This window comes from Saimiri boliviensis, chromosome 12 (genome assembly GCF_048565385.1).
Source record: "Saimiri boliviensis isolate mSaiBol1 chromosome 12, mSaiBol1.pri, whole genome shotgun sequence".
NCBI lineage: Eukaryota > Metazoa > Chordata > Mammalia > Primates > Cebidae > Saimiri > Saimiri boliviensis.
The window spans coordinates 29,673,674-29,695,943 of record NC_133460.1 but is presented as its reverse complement, the minus strand read 5'-3'; the positions used below and the strand labels follow the sequence as shown (position 1 = coordinate 29,695,943).

Sequence of the window (22,270 nt, the reverse complement as noted above, 5' to 3'; positions counted from 1 at the left end):
AAACTTTGAGAAGCCAAGTTGTGGGTCCACCTGGAATGACAGTCCCTTAGCCCTGAGACCCAAGCAGAGAGAAGCAACTTATCTGAGGTCAGGGTGAGTGCAGAGATGAGAGTGGCAGCGCAGTCAGCTGACAGTTAGAAGGATGTTCATCCCTCCAGGCCATGGGAGCACTTCTCTATGTATGATGATGACCCAGTTCTCTCCTAAGACTCTTCCAAGAACTTAACATTTAAAGAACACTGTTAGGTTAACCAAAAATTAGACTTGCTGCTCAGGCTGTCCCTCACACTGTCCCCTAGTTGTTATCAGGGAACTCTGGATATGTACTGGGTGAAGAGGGCATGACCCCACCTCCAGGCATATCTGAGACCCCCTCGAGGAGAGGAGTCTTCCTCATGACTGTCCCTGCCGATGGCACAGAATTTAGTTCATGATCTCAGCATGCCCAGAAATAAGTAGTCAGTATTTCTTCACCCCAGAGAATAAGAGCATAGGGAGCAAAGACAAGATTTATTATTAAACAACTTTAATCCAAATGCTGATTATTATTTGCAGTGTCTGAAGGCACAAAATATACCTAAAATGTATGGAATAGTCTAAACAGAGTTATAAATCCAAAGAGCAAAGCATGAAAAAAAGATACATTCTGAGCTGACACAGAAATCTGAGTTGGGAAGATTTTGTTTCCTAGAGAACTTGCTTGAATATCAATCATTTCCCCTCATGCCAAGGGTAGAAAATTTTTAAAGAAATAACATAAACATGGTGAAGAATAACACCATGGGGTATAAAGGATTTTGTATAAGCAGAATACTTCTCTTGAAGATGCTGGTTTTCTCTGTCTCTCTCTCTGTCTCTCTCTCCCTCTCTCTCTCTCTCTCACACACACACACATACACACATACACACACACACACACACACATACATACATACACACAACCTCTATCTCCCTCTTTCTCCTCCTTGAAACTCATTCTAAGCAGAGCTATCCAAAAAGACATTCATGCTATATCCCAGAAGACAGGCCATCTCAGGGGGTGATGGGGAAACAGAATTAGGTGTGAGATAAGGCTGTGAGACCAGAGTTTGATTAATATATATATATATATATATATATATATATATATATATATATGAAAAATTGACCATCCATCCAGGGCAGGGCCCCCAAAGTGCTGATGGAAAACAAAGCCTGTTCTTCCTCGGGTTCATGGTAGCCCACCTAGGCTTCTAGGGGCATGCGTGGCTCAAAGTTCCACATGCTCTGATTGGAGAAATGTCAATGGATTGCCTTGGTAGCACAAATATCAGACCATTCTCAGCATCCAGAGATAAATAACATAATTATAAACACTCTCTCTTCCCATGGTGCTTTTAGCTGACTGTGTGATGTGGCCGTTCCTTACTGCTCAATCATGTCACTAGGGACTTTAGGAAAGAAATCAATCCTGGGCTAGTTATCACCCTCATAAATACGTCTCTCTAGAAACTCTACAAGGCTTTAGAAGAAGCAATCAATAGGACTTTGTATTTCTCCATGACTGCAGGCCCAAGCGCTCAGCTCCTTGATTACTGCTGGCAGTGGGAGCCCTACCTCCTTCCGTGAAAGATGTGGGCTGTGTATTCCATTCTGACAGGTCAGGAGATCAGAATCACCTTTGTCTTTAGGAGAGAACTGAAGTGGCACAACTCAGATTCCCCCGGTTCCACTCCTAATGGTTCTTTCCCTGATTCTGTAGCTTAGTTGCCCCAGAAAGGGCAGCTGAAGGAGGGGGGCTGTTAGGTTGTCCTAGGCGTATAAAACCAGGCTTCCCAGATAACTGAGGGCTTCCCCACAGCTGCAGGTGCACAAGGCTAGGCCTGGGAATCTCAAAGCATATCAGATGCCCTGAGTGGGGAGGGCCCCTGCTCTGGGCTGGATTGCTGCTTGGGGAAGACTCCTGGTCTGGTCTGAAGAAGATGGTGATGCTGGGAGGGAGGGTTTGTGCTGGAGCCAGTCCTATTTGTTGGACTGCCTGGAGGATTTATGACCCAGAGAGAGATAGGCCTTTACTTTTGGGGCTACAAACAACTTCTTTGGTGGATGGGAGTTACACTTAAGCGTCTCACCTAAGGGGCAAAGCTTCCTCCTACCTAAACAAACATGGTCTCTTTTCTCTATTTCCCAGCATGCTCCATCACCTGGAGTGCTGGTCCACTCCCCTGGGCACCTCCCCCAGCTCCTTCTAACAGGATCCGTTTACCTGACACTACAAAGCTTCTACACCCTGCATCTATGGCCACACTTTCTTCTCTTACCTGGGACCATGGGCCCAAACTCAAGGGAATACTCTTCCCCTACCTGGCCTCTTGTTCCATCACTTCACCTGGTCCATGTAACTAACTGCACCTCACAACTTCCTGTCCCCAGGGACCTTCTTCCAGACCAACCCCACCTCTGCCCTGCCTCCCTGTGGCAACAATGGAGTCTTCCCTCCTTCCCTCATATGCTATCATTTGTTGAGTCTTCTAATTTTGAAAAGAAAATAAAAAGCAAGGCCAACAGGATGATATGACAACAGCTCAGCATCAAAGTTCTCAATTACTTCACCACAGGTAATTGTCAATTTCTCTCAGGCCCATGGGACAGAGGCACACTGCGGCACAAACAGCTGGTGACCATCTTGTCCTGCATGGTTCAGGACAGGATGGTCCTGAGTCCAGGGCACCTCCTTGGTCCCAGGCTACCCAGAACAGCTGATCACCCTGCAGCACAGCAACCCAGTGGGCCAGCCCAACACGGGCTCCAGACTCCCTCTATCCAGCTGAGGAACTAAAAGGAAGGAGGGGCCAGGAGCAAAGAAACGGGGCAGCAAAGCTGTGGGACAAGGCAGCGAGCGGCATGTGGGGCTCCTCGTCTTCCCTTCTCCCCCAGCAGGGAGAGGGTCCTTATCTGGTCACCCCGCCTGCCCTCAGAAAGGCCCAGGAACAGGGGGGGCTCCTTTGGCACTTCAGAATGATCACAAGTAATTTGCCTTTTTATTCATATAGAACAAAATTTACAAAGTCATTCATACAGTTTTTGTGTTTTTTTTTTTACTGACTTCGAAAATTGGGAATATTCAAAATACACTTTTACCCCACTCCATTCTGTCATTATTTACACATATGTACAAGAAAAATGAAAGAGTCTCTGTGTATGTGTGTGTGTGAGTGTGTGTGGTTTGTGTTGTTGTTTTCTTGTATTAAAAAGCTCTGCTGGTCGGGTGGGTGGGAGGGTGGGCAGGAGGACAGGCGGCGTGGTCAGATGGAGGTCCCGTGGGAGGTGTCCAGAGCCTCTGGAAGGACGCCTCCAGGCACAGGCTGGAAGGACATGGGGATGGGGGTCTTCACTGGGCTCTGCCGGAACAGCCCCCCATTGGGCGACCTGTGTTTGCACTGCATGGAGGGCATGGTGGCTGAGCTGCTCAGCGGCAGCGGCAGGTTGCTGCTGGGCCCTGACGAGAGTGTCCGGCTGGTGCCATGGCTGCTCTGCTCTGGCAGAAAGGTGCTGACCGAGAGCTGGGTGTTCTGGTACTCCCGTGTCGGCTCCAAGGTCTGGGTGGGAGCTAGGCCCCCCATCTCCAAGGCTGAAAGCTCAATCGACGCTGGGGAAATCTGCTTGTGAGCAATGTCTTCATCCATGAGGCTGTTCATGCGCCGGTGTACCTGCTCCAAATTCACTTCTTTGTCCTGGAGGGAAGGCACAGGAAGGTCAGGTGGGCCCCCAACAGTGAGTCAAGGCTGGCTCGCTACAACTCTGGGTATCTGGAGGCACCAGGCCTGGTCAGCCTGTTGGGCTGTGGGTCAGTATCCCCCTCATGTGGCTCCCACCTCCCCTCAACTATGGGGCCAACCCTCTGTTATCTGGGGAAGCCAATGGATAAACATGATCCTTCTGTAGCAAAGTTGCTGTCAACAGGCCTTGGCTGCATCCTGTCTCGCCTCTGTACTCAGCTGAGAATCACTGCCATACCCAGAAGCAACCTTTAGGACAAGATGCTTTGAAGAGCAGGCAGAGATAGGAGAAGATGAAGTCCCACGGGAGTAAAGAAAATGGTCCTTGAGCCTCTAAGGGTGCCCCATGAATTTGCCACTTAGAGCTCACAATGCTGAAAAGACTTCGCATGATCATCGCCCCCACTTACGCAAAGGAAGGCTCAGGCTCAGGAAGGGTCAATGACTCCTAAGAGTCAAAGGCCCATGAGTGTCAGAGGCAGCTTGGAGGCCTGGAGCAGGAGAGAAGCCCTACCTCACCCAGTGACCCATGTCCTCCCTGTGCAATCTCTTCAGGCAGTCCAAGGACGGGGACATGTCCCTGTCTGGAAGGGTAGGAGGGCATGGGTTCCTGGGTGGAGATTGTGAGGAACAGGACTTCTCCAGGGTCAGCTGACTCTCCTGGTTTCATGAGGGTTCAAGGCTACCAAAGTGGGTAATCTCACACATGATATTGTCTCACCACAGTGGGTGACATCATAGGAAAACACTTGGTTCATTTATTTGCTTAAGAAAGAAAACAAAACAACAAATACCATTCCTTTCAAATAATAATTTGCCTACAATGTCAGAGTAATTAAAGGCAGACACACTGCTTGAAAGCTCAAGGAAGACATCATCACCTTTTTTGGCTTCCCCGCAGTGAGGCGGGCACAGGACCTGGTGCCCGGCAGAGGAGCCATATGAGCTTCCCCGTGAGGTTGAAGCAGCAGGGCCTTTGCAGGCAGCATGGGTGCTGATGCACCAGGGAAGGCAGTGACCTCTCCCTCGCCTCAAACTCCTAGAGAAATACCGTGCTAAAGCTCAGCTCCAAGGCAACCCTGCAGGTAGTCTCATGCTGGCATGTATCGGAGAAAGGAACCCGTCCCCTGTCCACCTTCCAGGGGAGTTAGAAACACTAAGAAATATAGAAAGCCCTGAATATGGTTTCAGAAGGAAAAAGAAGGAATCTCATGAATCTAAGAGTCATTCCAGTGACTGTTTTGAGCTTCTGTGGGGATGGTGGGAGAGGATTTCCACCCCTTAGAAGTTCAACTGAATAATGGGCATGTGCCCCTGCCGGATGAGTACATGAATCGCAGCGCTAATCCCCATGAAGGGTCAACCCAGTATTCCTCAGGTAAGGAGGTGAAGTGCTCTGCAGGTTACTCCTTGTCTCAACGTCCCTTGGGATATAGAAGGTGGGACCACTGCTCTCTCCATACTTTATGAGTTGGTTGACACACAGAGCTCGGCTTCTGATGAGACACCTGCTGTCATTCCCAGACAAGACTCTTCCCCAGGACAAGAAAACTGACAATACCCATAAGAGAACTGACAAGTCATTCCAGGGAAGGAGGAAATCTGAGAATAAGAGAGCCAATTGGTTTGAGGGTGGAAGATATCATGGGATGTGGTTCTGTGTCATAGGTGAAAATGACATCAGAAACCATTGGCACAGCCTCACAGGCACAGCCACAACACCAGTGATCTGAAGCCCACCCACACAAGCAGAGCTCTGCTCATTGGTGCTGGGAGACCATCTCTGAGTTAGGGTCACTTCTGCATGGCAAGTGTCATGGGGAAATTGGGGGAATTGGCTGGAGAATGCCAGACTAAATATCATCCATGCAGTGTTTATGCTGACTCCTTCAAAGGTTTGTAAAATATAGAGCAAACCAAATTCAAGTTATTTTCCTCATTACCTTACACCATGGTTGAGTCACCTCTGTTCAACTTTGCTCCTTTTTGTGTGTTCTATTTTGTCTGCTTTGTTTTCATTTTTGCATGTAAGACTACTGCAGGAATATTTTATAACTGTTATTTAGGGTGTTAGCGGCTTAGCACCACTCAGTATCACCGATCTCTTCCCAAAGAAGTCTATGGCTTATTGCTTTTAGGGAATTACTATGCCCACTGGATAACAGTTTGACAGGCTATCAGGAGACAGGTTACCTAATGAAGAGACAGAATCCTGACCCAAATAAGGACAGTAAGACTGAATCTGAATCCTGAACAAAGAGACAGAGAGACAGAGAGCAGCAGGTGCTTTATCTGCTGCAGCAGTGACACTCCACCAAACTTTCTCTTCCACAGCCATCCTCCTAGTGCCTGGGTGCTGGGTGTCCACACAGGCCCTGACTCCTGTCCAGCATCAAGCCTACATCTCTAGCATTCTTGTGGCTGCTATGAGCTCCTGCTAAACTGCGGATACAGAATCATCTGTATTAGCCAGACTGAGTGACACAAACATTTTGATGAATATTTGTATATATAAGGCATTTTCATTTCAAAATGTATGAAGGGCACAAAACAGGTACCAGAGTGTCTGGAAGCTAAAGAAGTTGAGAGAGGAATTCAGATACTCGAAGGGTTTAATAAGATAACGTTTTCTTCTCTTTGCATCTAGCAAAGCTTGGAGACAGATGAACAAGCTGGTAACCCTCACTGGCAGAAACTTTCATTTCCATGGAGGGGAAACTTGATGACCTGGGAACCACTGGAAGAACTAAGTAACTGGTCAGTTGCATAATCTTCCCTTTTTTCTCCTTTCTAATTTCCCTTCAGGACTTTAAGGACCCCTTTGAAGCTGAAAAGAAATAAAGTTTAAATAGACTCAATTGAAGGGGGAAGCAGGTGTCTTGGTTCCAGTGCTGCTCAACTCTGGATTCCGGAAGTTGGTAAGAGTGCCTGGCCTTTTTTTCCTCAAAGTCAACTGAGCACTAGGCTCAGGAGCAGCTTCCATTTTGTCAGAGTTTGGAGAGAAGGAAAGATTAATTTCCTTTCCAAGAAAGCCACAGGGAGGTAGGGGGTTGGAAGTAGTGGCCAAGATGAAAGAACGCTCTCTACTTAATGCCAGGGAAACAAACATGAATGCTTCAGGGGAAGACAGACCAGCCAAAATTCTCTGAAGGAAAATGTGAGTGAGGGAGGTCTCTGAGCTAGATGACTGCACCATTGAAGTGCGAGGGAGAGAACACTAGAGGATGGCGGACTGTCCAGTGGCAGGGCACAGGCGCCAAACTGAAACAGTAAATGCAGTGGCAGGAGTGAACCAAGTGATACTGGAGCATTTAGAATCAAGGCCAGCCCTGAGACTGTGGAGATAGCTAGGTCCCTGCCAGTCTGTTATTTCTGAAGGAAGAGCTTGCATAAGTTTATTTTACCCATTATTATTATTTTTTTTTTGCTTGCCTCAAATTAAGGATGGATGAAGCAGTTCTAAGGGCTGCAAAGCTGTGCAGCAGGAACCAACTCCAAATTGCAGTTATTCGTTAGCCTTTAAAGTCTCTGTGTCAGGACACGCAGAAAGTGGCTGCACCAAATGGACACACTTTCCAGGGGGTTTCCTACCCAAACGGTTATCAAGAAATCCATCCTCTTCACATCAGTGGGACCTCATTCTACTCAAATTCTATTACTCCTAATAGTTCCAACACCAGGATAAATCCTGGGAGAGGAGGGTGCCATCTCGAGCCTCTTCTTCAAAGAAAAGGTATATAACTGCAGCAAATGCCTCCGATCTTTTCTGGAAAACAAATGCAGCCATTTGCTGTGTCTCACAATGTATCCTTGAAGATGCCTGCTCCTGCTGCTGTCTGTGGGAGCCAGAGCTCAGGCGCGGAGAACAGACTGCCCGGTTTGGAGACCCCGGAAGCATGGTCTGCTTCTATCACCTGGGGCCAGAGATGCAGCCCTCATCAAGTCATGTCTGGCTGTTCCTTCTGTGTCTCCAGTCAAGGAAAGAGGAGACAGGAGTAATCAGCCTACTCAAGGAAAGAGGCAGGAGTGATTTGAATAATTATCCATCTTTTAGACAAAATGGTGCATTCTGTTATGTTATGCAAATTCAAATAATGGGCTTTTTTATGTGAACTACATCCGTTTACATCCTCATTATCCCAAGGTTTCGGTGTTCGGACAGGTAATGACAGCTGTGGAAAGAGACTTGGAAACTTATTGCTGTCTTCATTAATTTACTGTAGGTAACTGACCTAGTCAAACATCCCTGAATATGACATAAAATTCACAGACTGTGTTTACCCATGAATTCCAGCTCTGCGTTTCTCATCCCATATTAAACATGATGACAGATGCACCAATGGAGGTTACTGGGAAACCTCTCCCAGGCATTGTCTTGCAGAAATAAAGTTCTATAATTAAGCCGGTGTTCACCAACGTGGAAATAATACAGTGTATTGGAAAACGGTAATTAACTAAACTATCATCTTTGTAACCGCCTGTTACACGTGGGACTCCTTAGAACAGACTTTGCTTGGAGTCCAACAGCTCTTACTTAAAGTTGGACAGGAACAAAAATGGGGATGAGGGACTTCCCCCTGACTTGAGCTGGCTGTTGGTGGCATTCTCCTGCTACCACTGAGACCAACCACATGCTAAATGGGACCCAAGGGCTAGGAGAAATGTCACCAACAGTCTTCAGTGTTGCTCCCAAGACTTACTCAACCCCACTGGGCTAGGCTGGGGATCTGAGAGTATTCGCTGGGTAAGGACAAAGGAGCTCAAGTATGTAACTGAAATGGTCTCAGGAGGTGGTGGGCAGTTTTTCAGTATCAGGAGACAGAGTTCTGATCAGCAGATTTTTTAGGAAGGGCAATGAGAGCGAACCGACAATGACTTCACACCCTGGGTGGCAGCAGCAAGTACACTGAGAAATGAACATCAGAGGCTAGGGGTATGGCAGCTTGCTCAAGGTCACGCAATTCCACAGTAAGTGGAAGGTCAGGATGAGAGCTCACATCTACCAGATTCCCAAACCTGGGATCCTTTCTTTTCCTTTTTTGTTTGTTTGTTTGTTTGAGACAGGGTCTCCCTCTGTCACTCAAGCTAGAGTGCAGTGGTGCAGTCTCGGCTCACTGCAGCCTTGAACTCCTCAGTTTAAGTGATCCTCTTGCCTCAGCCTCCTGAGTAGCTGGGGCTACAGTCACATACCACCTCAGCTGGCTAATTATTTTATTTTATTTTATTTTATTTTGTAGAGACTGGTGTCTAGCTTCTCTGCCCAGGCTGTTCTCCAACTCCTGGCTTCAAGCAGGCCTTTCAAAGTGCTGGGATTGCAGGCATGAGCCAGTACACCTAGCCTAAAACCTGGGCTCTTTTCCATGACACCAGTGTGTCAAGAAATTCATCCTTCCCATACCAGTGAGACTTCATTCTACTCAAATTCCATTACCCCCAGTAGCTCCTCACCTTGGAATGTTGGCGTAGATCAGTGGCTTTCATCCTTGGCTGGATATCAGAAGCACACGTGGAGATTTTAAAAATTATGGCAGTCCAGATCTCCCTAATATGACCCTTTGGGAAACAGGGCCCATGCACCTGTATTTCTAAAAAGTCCCAGAATTAATCACCTCTGATGTGCAGCCAGAATTGAAAGCCATTGATCCAACTGCAATGATTACACAACAATTTAACATTAATAACGTTTTCTTTGTGGGTGTCCAGACTAGTTCATTCATTCAATAAATGCATTTGAGCTCCTACTACCAGAAGAGCTAATGTTCTTGGTAAAGCATCTATCTTGGTCCCTGGCACATAGAAAGTGCTCAATACTTCAATTATATTCATCACCCCTTAACGAGAGCTTCCACTGTTCCAGAGAGAAGGCAAATTGATGGGAATGCAGAGGTGAGGAGGCAACAGCGGATCTGAAGCAGAGACAGGCAGGTAAACAATTACTGGCAATGTGGAGCACACCCAGCAAGGCGGGCGGCTAGTGGTGGCAGCAGGCAGGGGTGGTTTTGCCAAGTGTTCTGGCTTTGAGACACACAGCGGTGTATAGTGTTCCGTGGCTTCTCACTGGAAGGCCCTGGGCCAAAATGTGCACACTCACTATTCTTACTCTCACGCTAAGTCATCTGCTCCTGAGCATAGTTCTCAGGCCAGGCTGTTTCCAGCAGAAGAGAGAGACTGAGGTTCAGATAATGTAAATGTGTAGCCAGAAGTCAGGAGCCAGGAGCCTGGCCCGGAGTAGAGCACCAGGTCACACCCTGCATTCCCCAGCCCTCTGGCAAATGCTACGTAGGAACCCAATGGGCTCATGCCCATATCCAGTGGAAAGGACAGGTCCTTGGCCTTTGACAAGCTTGCCCCTGGGAGAAAGCTGGGGCACAGAGGTAGACACAGAGTCCACATCCCATCTCTACCCTTCTCACTTCTGAGATGGATTTCACCATAAAGATGCCTTCCTCAACTGCTGAAGAGGGCTAACAAGACTGTCCAGCACAGGGAAGGGGCCCTAAGGTGTCACTTGTCTCCCCCATAGTCCTCATTGCCTAGCCCAGAACCTCTGGATGGAGTAGCCCCTTTGCCACTATCAGCCAAGAATGTCCCTGAGCCAGACGCTGTTGGGTTGGCATAAATTAAGAAGAAAAAGTGTGCAGAAGGGCAAACTCTTTACATGCAGTTGAAGAAGACATCAAAGGAGTAGAGGCGAGGAAGTGTGGAGGTGAAGAAGGGAGGGCCCCTGGGATCAAATTTTTCATAGCAGGTGGGGGCATGCAGACAGAGGCTGACCACAGCCAGAACAGATGGGCCGGCTACTCCTCTGCTCCCTGCTGCTCCACCACTCTGGCCTCTGGCCTCTGCCAGCTCCTGTGTGCAATGGAAGCAGGGCCAGGGGAGGGCAGACAAGGTAGAAAACAACAAGGATTCCGAACTCCTAGCCCAGTGATGGATGATTCATCTCTCACTCCTCATGTCGTCTCCCATTTGTACAGTTCTCATCTTTATTTCATGAATATTTTATTCTCAGAGCAACGGCTCCACATGCCCTATAAATCTAACGGGTGGCTCTTTACTGCATCCAGGGAGCTTGGTGCATTCACCTGCATTGGGTAACTACATAATCATCTGATTCCTTAGAAAAAATATGAGCTCAAATCTACATGAATATTAAGGGGTTGAACGCACATTACTACTCTTCTTCAAGTAGGTGTCTAAACTGGGACGACACCCTAGAGCAAGCCATTAAACACAACTTGGGCTCCACCCAAAGACAGGTTTCTAGCCCTTAAGAAATACTGCCAATGCCTCAATATGAAACATTCAAAGATTAACCAGACACTCTCGCCTATTTGCAAATGCTGCTCCATAAAACACAGGCAACCAGTAGCACAAAGTAGTTCTGGATTAAATACCATCATTATTATTTGTAGGTTTTAAGAATATGCTTCTAAAACACTGTGATTTTGAGCCCTTTCCTGGTTTCCATTCCCTGCATGATGAAGTCAAAACCTCTCGGTCTGGCATTTAAGTCCTTCGAAGCAGGCCCTGTCTCCCTCCCCAGCCTCCTCTGCTAGCATCTCCTTCCTCATGTTGACACTTTAGCCCTGGAGCTCCAGGAGTTATGATGACTTTGTTTACCTCCATGCTGTTCACCCTGCCAAAAATGCAACTCCTTATCTCATCTTTAGAGCCAGGGTTTGTACCGATGCTTCAACGCTCAGTTTTAACAGCTGTAAGCCCCAAGCAGACCTCAATAATCAGCACCCCTAACCCCTCTGACCTCACCATGCCCTGGCTGGGATGGATGCCCTCTGCACTTCTGTGATACCTGCTGCTCACTGCAGATCAGTCTGATCAATGGGTGGAGACTGCTGGGCCCAGCTCTCTGTCACATCTGTGTACAAGGAGATAAGCTCCCTGAAGGCAGGGGCCGGGTCTCTATAGGGAGGCTTATTAAAGGAGGAAAGGGAAAGAGAGAAGAAGGAAGGGGGACATTGCATTTGAAATTTGGAAACCCATAAAAACAGGAAAAAGATGGAACATTTCCATGCAACCCTTCTTAGCAATACCAGAAGGGGTTGGGGGACAGACAGCTGCTGTGCTTTTCCAACCGGCCCCCCTCCATGTGTCCTCATTCCTATCTGGAAGCAGGTTGGCAGCAGGGGAAGTCAGTCCCACGTTCTGGAAGCAGGGCTAATGTATTCATCATTTCATAACTGAGATCCTGGACTTATGTAGAAGCCAGAAATAAAAGGCAGATGTTTTACCAGCAAGGAGTTGCCCCTCACAGCTAGGTTATCCCTTGGTCTTCTGGTCTCTCCATGTTTTTCTCTTTTCGTTTCTGTCCTCCTATCTATGTCTCTTTAACAATCACCAGTCTCTCTCTTTCTCTGTCTCTCTTACACACCACAATGAACTGTGGGTGGTCCAGGCTGAAATTGTCCAAACTGTCACTAATCTAGGCATTGTGATGGGACATGGCTAAAAGCAGACAATGACTTCCCATCCAAAGGATAAGCTCTCCTTGCATGTGGCTCACAAACGATAGGCTAGAGACCGGGGCTGAGCCTGAACCTGTGTCTCTGGGCTCCCACCCTTGCCCACGGCTACCCAGGAAGACAAATTCCTGACAATGTAATTTTCACCCACCTTGAGACCCTCCCCTGCTCCCCTGACACAAGGGGCCTTTGCACAGAGGAAACCAGGCTGAAGACTTAGGGAAAATAAGCAAAACCTTAAACAAACAACACAGGGAGTGAGTGCAAAATGGGTCAGTCTGGGGTCCTGATCTTTCCCACCCTTCTCATCCTTCTGGGGCCACCACACTGTGACTGCCCACTGATGCTTCTGTGCACAGAGACCTGGGTGGTGACAAGCAGGTGAAGAGTGCACACTGGCCATGGCATGGAGGGGGCTGACATGACGAGTAGAGGTGAGATATGTGCAGCCTTTTCTTAAAACTGCTTGTCAGAATCATTCACTGTCCCTCCCAGGGACTTCTTTACACAACATTTTCCAGTAGCCAAAGAAGCTTGGGACAGAACCATCAACTGTTCCTTTCAGGGGCTTTTTCTCAAAGTTTGGCCTTCCTTTCCACCTGAGCTCCAGGGGTGACAGGACAGCCACCGAGGCTGTGGCTGGCCCCAGCTTTGCATTCCCTCGCATGGAGATACACAGAAGGCCAGAGAGAAAGACAGATATTCCCAAACACTGCAGATGTTCTGAGTTAAGCAGCGTAAGGACAGAGAGCTTGCTACCTGGTATGATGCAGGGTTGTGTAAAGGAGCGAGGGATGTCCACCCCTGTCCTAGCCCCTGACCTGCCAGGAACGCGCTTACAGATCAATGAATAGAGGGTAAGATGTGGCCAGATACCCAGGCCACAGAGGTGGTGGACCTATCCTTCCTGTCCAGAGGTACCAAATCCCTGCCCGGAATCAGGCTGAGAAGGATCCTGCCGGCTCTTACCTTTCTCCTGGCTGTTTTTCTTTCCTGCCTCAGTTTATTTTTTGTGCCCTTTGGATCTTCTACCTCCGAAATCATTTAATGAACTGCCAGGTACTATCTGAGCCTCCAGTAAAATAAAAAGGTCAAAAAACAAAAACAAAACCGAAGTGCATTTGGGTTTGATGCAGGGTGCTCTCCCACTTCCTGTTTGAGGTTGATATCCATTTGCACCCACAGTGTTTCTAAGCGGAGCCGTGGTTCTAGACATAGCTGAGGTCTATATGGCAGGGAGTGACAGCCCACAGATGGTGTGGCTGAGCATGTGCCTGTGTGTAGTTTCTGCTGGAGAAGCATCATCACCAAATGACACTCCCTACCTCCCTCCCTCAGGGGAACTGTCTCCAGGTCTCCAGGGAACCTTGGCGAAGGCTTTATTTCAGGAAGAAAAAAAAAAAGAAAGAAAGAAAGAAAAAAGGAGCGTGAGGAAGAACAAAACCCCAGTAAGGAGGAAATGTGGACAGGCAGAACCAGCTTGCAGTTGACACACACAGGAAGGAATGTGTACCCAGAACCTGGAGTCTAGACAGAGCTACAGTGTCTTCTGGACTGAGTGTACCCAGGAAGGACAGGGACAAGACTGGGCCCTGGGAGGAAGAGGAAGGTAGGGAGAAAGAAATGTTGGGAGGGACAGGGATCCCCTGGTGCCCTGGGAGAGCAGTGCCCTGTGGCCCTTGGTGAGAAGTCAAAGAGAATCAGGAAGGAATGGGCTCCTCTCTTACCCTACGGGTGGTCTCTCCAGGTCAGGGTGGAGGCACATGGGCGGGGCAGGGTAGGGAAGGGCTCTCTGGCGCTGCCCATGCTGTACCTGCTCTATAGATAAATACAGGACTTTAGTGGCTAAGGCTGGCACTGCAGCACTTTGTTTAAGCATGAAAACATCCCCTACATGTCTTCTTTAGTTTTAAAACCAGAATGAAACAACGACAAAATCCCCCAATATAAAACACTGCTGTCCCCAGATGTGACAACTCAGGTAAACACGAACTAGAAACGGTCTGCCCTCCAAACGGCCCAGTGTGACATTCCTGCCTTTAGGCTGCGGAAGGGAGGGCAGGCCCCAGGGTGCTGACCTCCTTGGGGGTCTCCTGGTGGCACCGGTTGCTGTTCCACCACAACTCCAGGGCAGCCACCAGGCAGGCCAGGAGCAGGCCGATGGCCAGGATGCAGAAGACCCCGGCGAAGCTGTGCAGCTTGAGGGATTTGCCGTCAGCCTGGACGCTGGCATGGCTGGTGAGGTCACAGCGGCCCATGTGTGGCCACCACTTCTGCTTCAGCACATCCAGGTCCCCTGTGTCCTGCAGCTCCAGGATCCTGTAAGACACAATCGAGGTGAGCTACAGCCACCGACCTCCTGAACTCAGCCACAGGGACCCTGGCCCCTGCCCCACCATACTGCCCCCTCCACGGACAACACTGAGCCATCCTAGCAGCTTTCTGCCTTAGCTCTTCTCTTCCCAGTCCATTCTCCACACTGCAGGTAAAGTGCTATTCCCCACACACATTAGGTTTTGTCACTCCCCTCCCCAGCGCCCCCCTGCCCTCTCCCACCCCATCCCACTGCCCAAGGATGAAATCTAACAGCAAATCACATAAGGTCCATCACAGGGACTCTGCGGCAAGAGCTCAGGATAAAACTGGGAAATACAGAAATGAAAGAGGCAAACATTTAGCTTGCCTACTTAGGATATTCCTGATCATGAAAACGCTTTTTTCTGAAGTTTCATTACTATAGCCTAAGTCTCTCCCACTGGGATTCACCAAGTCATTCATTCAAGCATTTGATTTGAGGGCCTCCTGTGCTTTGTCTACAATGATGTTCAGCACTGCTAAGTTTATGGTCTAGAGATACAAACACTGACCCTAAAACAATTAGCTCAATCAAAGTGCAGACAGAGCTGCGATAAACACAACAAATCAAAGTAGAGTTTCTAGGAAATAGCACGTGGTGGGTAGTGTCCACGGGAGGATTGCAGAAATCTTCACTGAGGAGCCAGAAGGTAAGGGGAAGCTTGAAGTATGACTAATCATAAAACAGCTCACATGGGTCTAGCATGTTCTACGTGCCAAGGAGTACCTTCCATGCTTGGTAAATGGTGTTGAATCCTCATTTTCATGCCAACTCTTTGAGATGGTTCTTCCTATTTTCCCATTTTACTGAGAAGGAAATCAAGGCACAGAGAGGTGAAATGTCTTGCCACGGTCATTCTGAGGCTGCAAGGGTTGGCTTTCAACTATGGGGAGGAAGAACCTTCCTGAGACTAACACCCCATGTGAAAGTCTGGGATAGCACTTAGGATGTTTAAGTGGAAAAATGGCTGACAAGGCTATTGGGTGGTACGGGAGCAGGTGTCAGGTGACAACAAAGAAGAAGGCAGAGCCCAGAACACGGGCACTAAGAGGCTCTGAGGGCTCTCGATTTCATCATGGTGGGACAACCCATGCTGCTTCTATATTCCTCATTGTGGTTTTCTTTGGTTGTGGTATTTTGTCTGGAACCCAGAAATCTGTTAGAGAGAGCCAGTGGTAGCTTGTAGCACCCAGACCTCAAACACCCAAGCTTTTCCACTGGGGAGTGGAGCTCTTTAAGCCTGACCCATGGTGACATATTTGACTGATAACATCTGTAGAGATCCCTCTGAGTTCTCCGGGTGTGTGTAGTTACAGAGCAGCAGGTGTTTATAGCTGGGAGAAGGTCTCTGCCCACTGGACAGGGTGTGTGATCTCTACCCTGGACCAGCACTGCAGGTTAGCTGTGAACACAGACCTGAGGCTGTGCTCAATCCGCCCCGCCATGGGCTTGTGTCTGGTTGAGACAAGAGCCACAGCCCTGAGAGGGTCCCAAGACCTGGCAGCATCATGGGCCCGGCACAGCATGGCCTCCTGATGGCTGGGAATGGCTTACTCCAGTGCAGAGATAGGCTTTGGAGGCACCAGACCTCATCTGGACCAGAGACTTGCCTCTACTGAAGCTCAGTGTTTTCATCTTTGCAACATAAACTGCTGACCCCCACTTGGATGAGCAGATCCTTCAGGACAGGAGCTCTGTTTTCCCTGAGTAAGCACAGTGGCTGGCACCACTAAGGCTATCAGTAGATGTCTGTTGTGTCAATAAACTAGTGTACTGACTGAGTAATGAAAACTTGACTAAGATGGCTGTGGTTAGATATTGATATAATGTCCATTAAGTGCTCAGGGCACTGATCAGCATGTAAGACACAGAATGTGGCTGTGCATTCAGGGACTTGGTTGTTAAGATACATGTGCATTTATATGGTTTGGGGTCATGCTTAGATTGCCCTGGAGCACTGCAGACCTCTCTCATGGCATGTGGCCTGTTGAACTGGGCAGCCGCAGTATTGCACCACCTCACATGGCTCCGATCGTGTCGGGCCAACTCTGTGTCTGCATGTCTGCCTGTTCATTGGCCTTAATAAGTATCTGCTGGTAGGGGTGAGGGAGTTAAGCCTCCTGGCAGTTACAGGAACCCCAGGGACAGATGTGCAGGACCACAGGGCCTTTCAGGAGGTCAGGAGTTGAACAACTAGCTGGCCACGGATAGACAGCAGAGCTTCACGTTCATGGATATCCATTCAAATCCAGGCTCAGAGCCTCTAAAATTTAGCTTTCTCATCACGAAAGCCTGAGGTTATAATAAATGCACCTACCTCACAGGATATTGTGACAAAATGAGAAGAGGGAACACATACAGACAGTTCGCTTGAGATCCAGCCAGTAATCGGAGCTCCATAAAAGCGGGTTAGTAGTCGTCAGTCTGATGGCCACATTGACCAGTAGCTTTATCCTGCCAGCACTGACATGAGCGACCTTTTATTGAGGACACAGTAGGAGCTGATCATTTTACACTGTTTGAATCCTCATAACAGCCTGCAAAGTGGTTCTTATTACATCTATTTTACATCTCGAAGACCTAGAGCTCAGAATCTAGATGACTTGCCCACTGTTGCAGTTAGAAAGTGGCGATGCTGCTCATCAGAGCTGGGTCATTCTGACTCAGGAGGCCATGCTCTTTCCAGAACAGCAGGCTGTTCTCCCAGGACCAGCCTCATCATTCTAAGGAATAGTGAGGCTCTGGCCAGATGGCAGTTGTGGGGTCAGATCCCCACTTCTCCACTCATTAGGCATACCCTGTGCAATGTTAGGCAAGTTGCTTAAACTGGCTGACCTTTTATTCCTCCTGCTCCCTATAATTGTATGCATTTTTTATACCCAATCTTATCCCAGAAAGATAGTAAGGCAATTTATAGAAAAGTATGCCATAAAACAAAAAAAAAAAAACCTAAACAAACAGAAAAGGAAATTTTAATATGGATGGGACAGAGAAAGATAAAACAAGTCCTGGGCACAAATGACTTTGAGAATGAGGCTAAACTAATGCACACCATAATAATCCACACTCCCACTTACGAGTAAGCCAGAGTGATAATAGCCACTTCCTGAAGCCAGTTGTTCTATTTTCCAGACAGATATAATTGCAGGTGCTTTTTTCTATTCAATAGCTGTGGCGCCTGCTACACAGTAGGTGCTCAATAAATGGCTATTAAGATGCTAAACATTTATTGAATGCCCACTCTGCATGCTGTGGTCTGCAGGCCTGTTTATAGCACATAAGCCCTGCCACACACGCACATACATCCACATCCTATCCTCTGCCAAAGCAAAGGAGTGTATCTTTATTTAAGGGAATAGTTTAGTTCCCAGGATGAAGGGAAAGACAATTACAGCAGTTCCACGTAAGGCTGGGACCTACCATTTATATACCAGGACCTGTTTTCCGCAAATGGCATGAGGCATTGCTCTCAGGACCTATCCCTTCAGTCTTCTGAAGCATGCCCTAGCTAGGGGCAGCTCACAGTTCTGTATGGACCATACAACAAAGCCTCTTTTTTTTCTTTGAAAACAGGGTCTCCTTCTGTCACCCAGGCTGGAGTGCAGTGGCATGATCTCAGCTCACTGCAACCTCTGCTTTCTGGGTTCAAGCGATTTTCATGCCTTAGCCTCCCAAGTAGCTGGGATTACAGATGTGTGCCACCACACCCACCCAATTTTTTGCATTTTTAGTAAAGACAGGGTTTTGCTATGTTGGCCAGGCTGGTCTCAAGTGATCTTCCCCTGGCCTCAAGTGATCTGCCTGCCTCAGCCTCCCAGAGTGCAGGGAGCCACCACACGCGGCCCAACAGATCCTTTTAAAGAAATCCTGGCAGCAGTAAGTTGACAACCTGAAGTCTAAGCGTCCCCACTCAGGGGATAATTCCAGCCCAGGGGGAACTGTACCACGCAGGAAGATCAGGAAACTGCGGGAGGCCAGCACAGGCCACTGGTGATGTTTCCTTATAATCACAGAGCACATGTCTTCCGATGAAAGCAAATAGTAATCAATCACTACTTGCCAAAATGACATGGAAGCTGGACTAGTCACATCTGATTATGGTGACTACTGGAGTCGGGAGAGCAGCCCATGGGGTCTCTGTTGGGAGGTTTTGCATAGGGACCACACGGTCAGTGAGTGGGCAGGTAATGGGCAGGCCTGTTCCAGAAAGCCTGGTCTCTGGGGTCACACACGTCAAGCTGGCCATGGCTCTGGTCCTCTGAAGCCACACAAAGGACATCTCACTCCGTCTGCCCCCAGCAAGGCTTACGATATTGAAGGTGGACAGCCACACCCCTCCCCACTCATCTCCACCTTCCTCAGGTTGAATAATCTCAGGTTCTGCGCTGACCTAACTGGAGCTCCCTCTGCTCTGACTCCATTCATCAATCCAGCAGACACCAGGGCTCCCGGACTGACGTCTGCTGCCTCTTCTCTCCAGTGTGTCAGTGTTCACTTGAGCAGACTCTCAGGAGCCATCTGAGCAGTGTGAGCACATAGGGACTCTAACCTTTCTTCGCTGGGGCCCTGTGCTTCCGTGAGCACTGTCTTGGGGCACATTAGCAGTCTTGATTGGCCCCATGGGCTCTCTTACCATCTGTTCTAGAGAGATGCTCAGAGGTTGATGGTCTGTGGAATCACCCTGAGCCTCCCATCTCGGAAAACCAACTGGTGTGAACCTCAAGAACACCAAAGTGTTATAAATCCTGGAGAGAAGCCATTCTTTCTTTATGTATTTAATCTGAACAATTGATAAATCACTATTCCTCCTTCCTTCTCGCCATCTCTCTCTGCTCCAGAGAGCAGAGGGAGGAACAGAATGTATACCTGATTAAATTTAAGAGAAAATCCAAAAGCCTCATTTACCTTAATTAGCCCTACTCTTTCCCTCAGTTTTGCAAACAAGTCACTGAACGGACTGGTTGCAGGCCCTCCTCATTAGCCTTCCCTTAATGGGGCTGAGGCTCAGTTACTCATGAGCAGAAGGGCCCAATCTGGACATCTAGAGTGTGGGAGAAGGGTGGTGGTGAGGCTTGGAGATCCAGCAGCAACATGGGCACAGCACCAGGGCTCAGAAGACATGGATTCTACTCCCAGCTCTGCCAGCAGCTGGCTCAGTGACCTTGGATTTCCTAGTTACCTCCTCTGAACTGTGGGATGTTAGAGAAATGGTTTATAAGGACTCTCATCTCTCCAAGCAGAAGTTCCTTAGTGCTGAAATTCAAGCGTTCATCAGTTGACAAGGGTTGCCCCTGAGCCTGGCACGATGGCAGCCTTTTTATTCAAATGCTTCTGCCTCATATTGGATTTGGGCGGACTCAGGCAGAGCCTGCTCCGAGAGTTTCTTCACTTGGCTCTGCAGATTCATCTCTTCACCCAGAGAAATGCCCTTCACAGATGTGCAAGAAGATGGCCCAAGGCTTAGACACCTTGGGGACAGGAGCACCTGTTCACAGGCTGACTACTGGAAAAAGGCCACCCTTTCTGGTTAAGGCCATGTCCCTTCTTGGCCCCAGCAGACAGCATCTCCTTGGACCAGGAAACTTCTGCCTTATAATCAGAGCCCCCCTCCAGCCACATGCAAATAAATATGGAGACATTCTGCTTCTCTAACCCTACTTTTTTTAGTCTTCACATTGACTATTCCCACTTTATAGATATATTTCTCTTTAAAAGTGATTAGTAGGGCCTGATCAGATCCTGCTAATTATTCATTTTTCTGGCTAACTCCTCCTCATTCTTCAGGCCTCAGGTGTCCCCTCCTCTAGGAAGTCCTCCCAGGTATCCTGGGTCTGGTGAGATGCCCCTCTCTGCCACTTCTACCCTAGCATCCTGAGAATGTCCTTCCCACATGCTAATATGCCCTGTGCTGGCATTGCCTTTTCAAATCAGAGATCCCACAGACCTGAGCCTTCCTGGCAGGGCCATATACTTCCATAGGGTCTGAGGGTGAGAGAGGAGGAAGCAGTGGGACATAGTAGGTGCTTAGGAAAATGGGATGAACAAAGGAGTTTGCATTGGCTCTTATCATCTAAGAAGTTATTCTCCCACCCTCGACCACTAGAGTCCTGAGGCAGCTGGAGCCCCTGGCTACCCATGCCTACCTCTGGGAGAAGAGGTCCCTGTAGGGGCTGCCGTGCTGCAGGGCGATCCCGTAACCCTTGCTGCTGATGCTGTTGCCAATGACAGTCACCGAGCAGTCGTCATCCGTCAGGGCTGCGTATTCCACCACGGCCACATCCCACAGGAAAGCGTAGTTCCCCTTTTTTGCCTGAAAGATCAAAATTACCATGAAGTCAGGCAGGCCTGGCCAGCTGTGTCAGCTTTGACCGGCGAGCCATCTTGATGGTGGGATTTGATGGACCCATCCTCAATGGTCTTCCTACCTACCAGAGAGCACAGCAACTCTGCTACTGTTTTCTGGCCTACAAATGCCAGCTTTGTTTGAGGCCACTCACTTTGACTAGACACAAAAGACGTGCAAGCCAGCCACAAAACATCTCATGGAAAGGGGAGGGGATGAGGAGCTAGAGACGGGCTCTAAGATCAGCTTCCTGGTCACAGTGTCATGGCCTCTGTTTCTGATTAGAGGGCTGAGCCTTGGAGAGTGCAGAAAATCCAATGCCAGGTGACTGAGATTCTCAGATCAGAAATGTTGGGGAGCATAACAGTTAGGGATGAGGAATAGGGGAGAACAGGACTGTGGCAAACTTATCCACTTGATACTTTGACTTAGAACTGGACTGAGCTCTGCTTAGGGTCAGTGTGGAAAATGGCCATGAGTTCAGTGCCCCAGAGTAATGGCGACTTAATATCAAGCAGAAGCACATGTCTAGAGGCTTCTGTGCTTGGAGAAAAATCCATTACGGACAGGGCTTGACTGTTATGGTAACATGCCAGCCTTCTGCCACTTGTCTTTTACTGCCCACACATGAAGGTATACACATGCCTGCACACATACTCCCATGCGTGCACACACATATGCCTGTGTACGTGCACGTCCATGTGTGTAATACACACATACATGCACCTATAAATATGTGTGCACATATTCATGCACACACATGCATATATATTTGTACACAGACATGTGAACATATATATGCCCATGCAGGTGGTTTCTGGTGTCACTGTTTCCACATCAGTGCCGTGGTGACAGATTCTTTCATCAGGAATTTTCTTGCAGCCACAGCTAAAGTCCTGCTCTGTCACACACAACCACAGCAGAGGTTCTCTTCTAACCCGAACCACAATTCGAACTTGGCCTGGAGTTTCGGCACTCGGAGCAAATGCAAGCCGCTTGACTTTTTGGAAGGAGATGCAAACTTGACGCTGTCACTTGGACATCTTAAAATAAAGTAGAATGTTGTTAATGCAGCAAAGTGCCTGGCTTTGATGCTCTAGTGGACACAGAGACACCTCTCTGCCACCTCTTTCCTTTGTATCATAGCTCGCACTAGATGATGAAGGGGGCCTCGTTATGGGCTTAGTGACAGCATTGAAACATCCTGGATGGTAACAGGCCATGCTGGCAGGCTACAGGCTTCCTGGCATTGTTGAGGGTGTTGTCCCTGCCGCCTGCCTTTCTTCAGTTGAGTCTTCATGTCCACTGAGACTTTCCAAAGAGTGCCATA

At 48.5% G+C, this 22,270-nt stretch overlaps 1 protein-coding gene across 2 annotated transcripts in view; it reads right to left on the bottom strand.

Annotated features, from left to right (window-relative positions):
• Positions 1–436: 436 nt before the first annotated feature.
• The window catches only part of GRID1 (glutamate ionotropic receptor delta type subunit 1), a 779,700-nt gene continuing 757,866 nt past the window's right edge, over positions 437–22,270 (bottom strand). Inside the window, exons 13-15 of one of the 2 annotated variants that reach the window (XM_074382193.1) lie at positions 20,741–20,907; positions 14,320–14,560; positions 437–3,713 (exon numbers count right to left, since the gene is read on the bottom strand). In XM_074382193.1, coding sequence (XP_074238294.1) covers positions 3,285–3,713; positions 14,320–14,560; positions 20,741–20,907 — 837 coding nt within the window. In that variant the 3' untranslated portion in view covers positions 437–3,284. The remainder of the gene's footprint in view (positions 3,714–14,319; positions 14,561–20,740; positions 20,908–22,270) is intronic. The other variant, XM_039478468.2, reaches the window with a different exon arrangement.